General features: G+C 39.2%; 1 protein-coding gene across 1 annotated transcript; it reads right to left on the reverse strand.

Moving 5' to 3' along the window:
- Window positions 1–2,790: 2,790 nt before the first annotated feature.
- Window positions 2,791–3,168, reverse strand: LOC123235360 (histidine triad nucleotide-binding protein 1-like). The gene has a single exon (XM_044661473.1). The coding sequence runs from the start codon at window positions 3,166–3,168 to the stop codon at window positions 2,791–2,793; it is 378 nt and encodes a 125-aa protein (XP_044517408.1).
- Between the last annotated feature and the right edge of the window lie 4,957 nt (window positions 3,169–8,125).

The following is an 8,125-nucleotide window of genomic DNA, read 5'->3' on the forward strand; positions in this document are numbered from 1 at the left end:
TGACACCAGATCTGAACTCAGGAAGAGGAGTCTTGACTCTATCCATTGCACTACCTAGCTGCTCCCTACGAAGCACTTTCTCACAATAATCCTATGAGGTAGATAGTGCAGGTATTATCTCTGTTCTACAAAGTTGGAAACTGAGGTCCATCAAGGTAAAGTGACTTGCAGAAGGTTACACAGCTTTGGGACTCTAGGCAAATCATTTAGCTTAGCCATAACTAAGTTATTTAAAGATGAAACGATCCTCTTTTGCAGAATTCAAGTTTTCAAGGAAGCAGAGGCCAGGGAGCCAGGGGGTGTTAGTATTTTGAGAGCTCTCCCTTACATGTCACATGCAAGTGGCATTGCTCAAAGGGAGGAAGAAGAGACATTTCTAGTCTCTTTTTTATCCCTACTTTTCTCCAAAAGAAGCTATTTCCTGCCAGGAGGGGAAGCAGGAGATTGGGGCCAAAAGCTTGCCATTCTCTTCTCTTCCTAGGCTAGAATTATATTTACCTGCTCTCTTAAATAATATGTCTAAGTGATGTGGTTTTCAGGTTCAATCTAACTTCTGACTGCTATTTCATTATAGGGGAAAGGAAGACCCCAAATTTATATCCAAGGTTTGACTCCTTTCCCACCAAATACTGGTTCTATAATGAAAATACAGAATCCTTAGCCATAAAAACCATTTATTCAAATAGGTGACAAAATTGAAACCAAAGAAAGTATACATAGAAGAATATATACCAGATAATACCAAGTGAAGGAACTTTCCTATTGGGAGTGAGGGAATGTAGCTCAACTGAGAGAGTTCTAGATCTCAGTCAAGGAGAAATTGCCCCAAATCTCTAGTGTAGCAAGTTGGGAACAGAGACTGTTGGAGATTGTTGAAGAGCAGAAATGGCCAGGCGACTGAGGTTAAGTGATTTTGCTCAGGGTCACACAGCTAGAAAGTATGAGGCCACAGTTGAACTGAGGTCCCCCAACTCTAGGCCTGGCTCTCTATTCACGGAGCCACCTAGTCACCCCCATACCCTTTCTTTGATAGACAGATAGATATATAGAAAGATAGACAGATGGACAAATATATAGAAAGACCAACAGGTAGAGAGTTTCTGCTCAGTGATATCTGATTCTTAGTGACCCTATTTGGGTTTTTTTTTTTGGCAAAGATACTAGAGTGGTTTGCCATTTTATGGATGAGAAAATTGAGCTGAACATATTAAGTGACTTGCCCAAGGTCACACAGCTGATAAATGATTGTGGCCAAATTTGAACTCATGAACATGAGTCTTTCTGATTCCAAGCCCAGTGCTCTACCCACTGCACCACCAAGGTGACCTGGCTAACCCTCTTCTACCTGATAGCCCCTTAAACACTTGAAGATAGCTATTGGTTGGGAAGCGACGTGGCTCACTGGATACAGAGTTAGGCCTGGAAACAGGAGGTCCCGAGGTCAAATCTGGCCTCAAACACTTCCTAGCTGTGTGACTTAACTCCAATTGGCTAGTCATTATCCCTCTACCTTGGAACCAATAATCAGTATCAATTCTAAGACAGAAGGTATAGAACAAAGCAATGGATATGTTGAATTTTAAAAATATATTCATATTTTAAGAATTCTGAACAAAATGACAAAAGTTAAAGGTTTAAAAAAAGAGAAAGATATATATATATATATATATATGTGTGTGTGTGTGTGTGTGTGTGTGTGTGTGTGTGTGTGTGTGTGTACTGGTCAGTCAGTCAACATACATTTATGAGCATTTCTGTGTGCCAACCACTGTACTAAGCTCTGCCCAGGGTTATAAGACTAGTAATTTTGGTGCCTGGATTTAGGCTGGACTCTTCCTGGCTCCAAGCCCAACATTCTATCTATAAGTAGAGCCACTGGCTGCCCTCCTCTGGAAGTCTTCTATCTTTTATCAATGTCCTTTCTATACCATGCTGCCCAGAACTGACCTTGAGACTGTAGGCTGTGGTTTAACCAAGTCCAAGGCCAGGGAGATGATCACTTCCTTAATCCAGGTTGCCATGCTGCTCCCCACATAGTGGCAGATTAGATGAGCTGTTTTGGCTACCACATCATGCAGTTAACATGCACATTGACCACCTTTCAGGTCACTAAAACCCCCAGACCTTTTATCTCATCTCACACTTCATAAGTTGAGCTTTTTTAACACAAGTGTAAGACATTATTACATTGACTCCTATCAAATCATATTAATTTCCTTCTTCTATCCTAGTCTGTCAAGTTACATAGTATGTTAGCTGTTCCTTACAGCTTTGGAGTCATTTGCAAATTTGATCAGTGTGTCATCTATACCTTTACTCAAGATGTTCATTGATAAAAATATTAAATACTTCAAACCATATACAGGATCCTGGGGTCTCCACTGGTGGTCTCCTTCTAGTTTGGTATTAATTTTTAAATGATTGCCCTTTGAGAAGCACTATATATAACCAGGACCAAATCTATCTAATTGTATCAATGTCTAGCCACATCTCTCAGTCATGTTCACATGAATGATATGAGATGGTTTATCAAACACTGTGTAAAAAATAATCTAGTTAAACTATTTTTATAAAAATCTCCTGGCCCACTGATTCAGAAGCTTTGTCTAAAAGGAAACAAGATTAGTCTGGCATTTTTTTTCAATAGCATCTTTTATTCTGTATATAATGAACTGATCTCTCAATTTCCTATTTCACAGAAAACAGTTACGTACATTGAATTTAGCGTATTTTAAGTTGTGGACCTGCTTATTTCCAAGATAAAAGGAAATTCTTCCCAGCACCATAGATTTATCCAGGAGGCCAGTTCATTTGACGGCCTCCAAGTACATGGACATGAATATGTAAGACTGCTTGTCCCCCATCTGCACCTTCATTGATAACCATCCGGTATCCCTTCTTCAGGCCCACCTCAGAGGCACATTTCTTGCCAACAATGATTAAGTGTCCAATGAGACTTTCATCACAATCTTCTGCTTCAGACATGCAGGAAATGGGTTTCTTTGGTACCACTAGAAAATGAGTTGGGGCTTGGGGGCAAGAATCATGGAAAGCAAAACACGAATCATCCTCAAAAATTATGTTGGCTGGGATTTCCCTTTGAATTATTCTCACAAAGATTGAGTCTTTCCGTCGGGAGACCAGATTTTTGTAGGTCTCATCTGCCATTACTGAAAGAGTCTCTGTTGACCAGCTCCAAGAGGTTGAGTTAGGAAGAAAGGGAAGATGGAAAAAAAGCAGCCACAGGGGCACCAGAAAATGTACCTGTTCTTGATGAAGTCATAATGATCCTTTGTGATCACTGCTTACTCTTCTAGATATTCAATAACCATCTGTCTCCACATTGATGTATCCTAGAATTTTGCTTTGAATCAAAAAATCAACCTCACTGGCTTGGAGTTTTCAAGATCCACTTTCCTTCTCTTTTTAAAAGACCTGGTCAACACTGATCTTTCTCCAGTCCTGTTGTTCTCCTCCAAAGATCTTTCAAATATCATCACCTGTGGCATCTACAGACTATTGAAGCTCTTTTAGGAAATGTCAGACTCCAAATCAAATATATCCAGGTACAAAATGGTGCTAAATCCCCTCTCTTCTTCTACCTCACCCTCTATGTGCTTGCTTAGGGATGAGCTGAAGGAGCAAATCTCAAATACTATGGGCCTATAGCCCAACTAAGCAGCCCTTCCCATGAGACAAGTCCCTACCCCAGAGTGCCCCCTCCCTCAGGCCTGAAGATCCACCCCTCTTCCACATAATATAGCAGCAGAGGATGTAAAAGCAGCAGAGGATGCAGAACTGGTCCCTCTGCTAAGTCAGGATGTAGCTAGTTTCTTCCATTACTCTTTTGTCAGGTGCTTTTTGGTCAGGTGCTTGCCTCAAGCCAACTGGGGAACTAAGTATCCCACCATATACCAAGGTGCCCTGGAACTTTTGACCTGAGAGCAGATGGATACTCGGGAAATGTAGCTTATTCCTTGAGAAGCCCCCCTGGAAAAAAGTGGACCCATCCTGAAACAATCATAGGAGGTACTCTCTACTTCCAAGTCTTGCTTTCCAAGGATATGCACACTTTCACACACACACACACACACACACACACAATTAATCATGGGCATGAATACAAGGATAGCTGCCCTCTTCCCACAGTAACCCTCCTAAGAATGTAGCCTGTATTTGGTCTCAAAGAATCAAGGAGCAGCCCATATGCCTTGGTTATGAACAACAATGGACAGGACTTCAAACATGTCTAAATGACAATTCATGTTCAGCAGACATGCTGGAAATGGTTGTGAGGTCCCACAGGTGCCTATTACACTGAAGACTTCTTGCCCTAGACAAATAGACTAGTGACTCACCTACTTCTTTCCCCTCTTCCAGAGACTTTGAGAAACCAAAGAAGCCAACCCATCCACCATACTTCCCTTTCTCCCCCTATGATATCTTAGGGCAATGATGGTGAAGCTTTTAGAGACAGTGCCCAAACGGTACCCTCATGCCACATGTGAGCTGCCTCCTTACCCCAGATAGGGGAAGAAGGAAGTGCTCCCATATGGCTGCTGGGCAGGGGGAGGGGGTATGAGAGAAATGTCTTCAAGCCTGGTAGAGAGGAGAAAGGAAGCAGCCCTTCCAGCATGTGTGCCATAGGTTCACCAGCACAATCTTGGGGCCTCCACTTCTCCCCTGCCTGGCTCATTTATACTCATGGCATTGCTCTCCTTACTCAGAAGGGCAGTCTTCTCCCAAGGATCACAAAACTAATCCAAGTTAGAAGGGAACTGAGAGACTATTTAATCCACAGAACCTGAAGCAGGAATGTCCCTTACAACATCTCTGACACATGGTCATCCAGTCTCTATTAAAATGCTTTCAGTGATAGAAAATTCACCTTCTCCTAAGTATTCCCATTCTATTTCTCAATGGTCTTAATTGTTAGATGTGTAATGGTTTGAGGGCTGCCCTCTGCTACCACTGACCCATACTGGCTGTGTGACTCTGGGTGGGATATTTTAATGCTTCCATTTGTTTAAAGTTTTAAATTGACAAAGTACTGGTCAATCTAATAAAAAAAGGAAAGAAGAAAACCAAATTGACAATATCAAAGATGAAAAGGGAGACCTCACCTCTAATGAAGGGGAAATTAAGGCAATCATTAAAAACTATTTTGCCCAATTATATGGCAATAAATATAGTAATCTAGGAGATATGGATGAATATTTACAAAAATATAAATTGCCTAGATTAACAGCAGAAAAAATAGAATACCTAAATAATCCCATATCAGAAAAAGAAATTAAACAAGCCTAAGAAAAAGAACAACTCCCTAAGAAAAATCGCCACGGTCTGATGGATTCACAAGTGAATTCTATCAGACATTCAAAGAGCAACTAATCCCAATACTACACAAATTATTTGATACTATAAGCAAAGAAGAAGCCCTACCAAATCCCTTTTATGACACAAATATGGTAATGATTCCAAAGCCAGGTAGATCGAAACAGAGAAAGAAAACTACAGACCAATCTCCCTAATGAATATAGATGCAAAAATCTTAAATAGAATACTAGCAAAGAGACTCCAGCAAGTGATCAAGAGGATCATCCACCATGATCAGGTGGGATTTATACCAGGAATGCAAGGATGCTTCATCATTAGGAAAACCATCCACATAATTGACCATATCAACAAACTAACAAACAAGAATCACATGATTATCTCAATAGATGCTGAAAAAGCCTTTGACAAAATACAGCACCCATTCCTATTGAAAACACTGGAAAGTATAGGAATAGAAGGGCCTTTCCTAAAAATAATAAACAGTATATACCTAAAACCATCAACAAGCATCATATGCAATGGGGATAAATTAGAAGCCTTCCCAATAAGATCAGGAGTGAAACCAGGATGCCCATTATCACCTCTATTATTTAACATTGTACTAGAAACACTAGCAGTAGCAATTAGAGAAGAAAAAGAAATTGAGGGTATTAAAATAAGCAATGAGGAGACTAAGCTATCACTCTTTGCAGATGATATGATGGTCTACTTAAAAAATCGTAAAGAAACAACTAAGAAGCTTGTAGAAATAATCAACAACTTTAGCAAAGTTGCAGGATACAAAATAAATGCACATAAATCATCAGCATTTCTATATATTTCCAACACATCACAGCAGCAAGAGGTAGAAAGAGAAACACCATTTAAAATCATCCTAGACAATATAAAATACTTAGGAATCTATCTACCAAAACAAATACAGAAATTATATGAAAACAACTACAAAACACTTTCCAAACTATTAAAACTAGATCTAAACAATTGGAAAAACATTGATGGCTCATGGGTAGGATGAACTAACATAATAAAAATGACCATTCTACCCAAATTAATTTATCTATTTAGTGCCATACCTATTAAACTTCCAAAAACTTTTTCACTGAATTAGAAAAAAACTATAACTAAGTTCATTTGGAATAACAAAAGATCAAGAATATCAAGAGAAATATTGAAAAAAATGTGAAGGAAGGTGGCCTAGACCAGTACCAGATATTAAACTGTACTATAAAGCAGTGGCCATCAAAACGATATGGTACTGGCTAAGAGACAGAAGGGAGGATCAGTGGAATAGACTTGGAGTAAGTGATGTCAGCAAGACAGTATATGATAAATCCAAAGAGCCCAACTTTTGGACAAGAACCCACTGTTTGACAAAAACTGCTGGGAAATTTGGAAAACAATATGGGAGAGATTAGGTTTAGATCAACATCTCACACCCTACACCAAGATAAATTCGGAATGGGTGAATGACTTGAATATAAAGAGGGAAACTACATTAAGTTAAGTGAACACAGAATAGTGTACTTGTCAGATCTCTGGGAAAAGAAAGACTTTAAAACCAAGCAAGAGTTAGAGAAAATTACAAAATGTAAAATAAATGATTTTGATTATATCAAACTAAAAAGCTTTTGTACAAACAAAAACAATGCAGCCAAAATCAGAAGGGAAACAACAAATTGGGAAAAAATCTTTAGAACAAAAAACTCCGACAGGGGACTAATTACTCAAATATACAAGAAACTAAATCAACTGTATAAAAAATCAAGCCATTCCCCAATTGATAAATGGGCAAGGGACATGAATAGGCAATTTTCAGATAAAGAAACCAAAACTATCAATAAGCATATGAGAAAGTGTTCTAACTCTCTAATAATTAGAGAAATGCAAATCAAAACAACTCTGAGATTATCACCTCACACCTAGCAGATTGGCTAAAATGAAAGAAGGGGAGAGTAATGAATGTTGGAGGGGATGTGGCAAAATTGGGACTTTGATGCATTGCTGTTGGAGTTGTGAACTGATCCAACCATTCTAGCTAGCAATTTGGAACTATGCTCAAAGGGCTCTAAAAGAATGCCTGCCCTTTGATCCAGCCATACCATTGTTGGGTTTGTACCCCAAAGAGATCATAGATAAACAGACTTGTACAAAAATATTTATAGCCGCAATTTTTGTGGTGGCAAAAAACTGGAAAATGAGGGTATGCCCTTCAATTGGGGAATGGCTGAACAAATTGTGGCATATGCTGGTGATAGAATACTATTATGCTCAAAGGAATAATAAACTGGAGGAATTCCATGTGAACTGGAATGACCTCCAGGAATTGATGCAGAGCAAAAGGAACAGAGCCAGAAGAACATTGAACACAGAGACTGAAACACTGTCGTAAAATAGAATGTAATGGACTTCTGTACTAGCAGTGCAATGACCCAGGACAATTCTGAGGGATTTATGGAAAGGAACGCTACCCACATTCAGAGGAAGAACTACAGGAGTGGAAACACAGAAGAAAAACAATTGCTTGAACACATGGGTTGAGGCGGACATGATTGGGGATGTAGATTTGAAACTACAACACCAATGCAACTATCAACAATTTGGAAATAAGTCTTGATCAATGACACATGTTAAAACCAGGGGAAATGCCCATTGGCTATGGGGGTGGGGGGAAGTCAGGGGGTGAAGGGAAAAGTAAGAGCATAAATCATGTAACCATGTTAACTTTTCTAAAAAAAATTATTATTAAAAAAAAAGAATGCATGCCCTTTCATCCAGTCTTTATAGATGG

Source organism: Gracilinanus agilis, chromosome 2 (genome assembly GCF_016433145.1).
Source record: "Gracilinanus agilis isolate LMUSP501 chromosome 2, AgileGrace, whole genome shotgun sequence".
NCBI lineage: Eukaryota > Metazoa > Chordata > Mammalia > Didelphimorphia > Didelphidae > Gracilinanus > Gracilinanus agilis.

Coding starts and splice junctions, on each gene's coding strand:
- LOC123235360 (XM_044661473.1), bottom strand. CDS start 3,168: ATGGCAGATGAGACCTACAAAAATCTGGTCTCCCGACGGAAAGACTCA.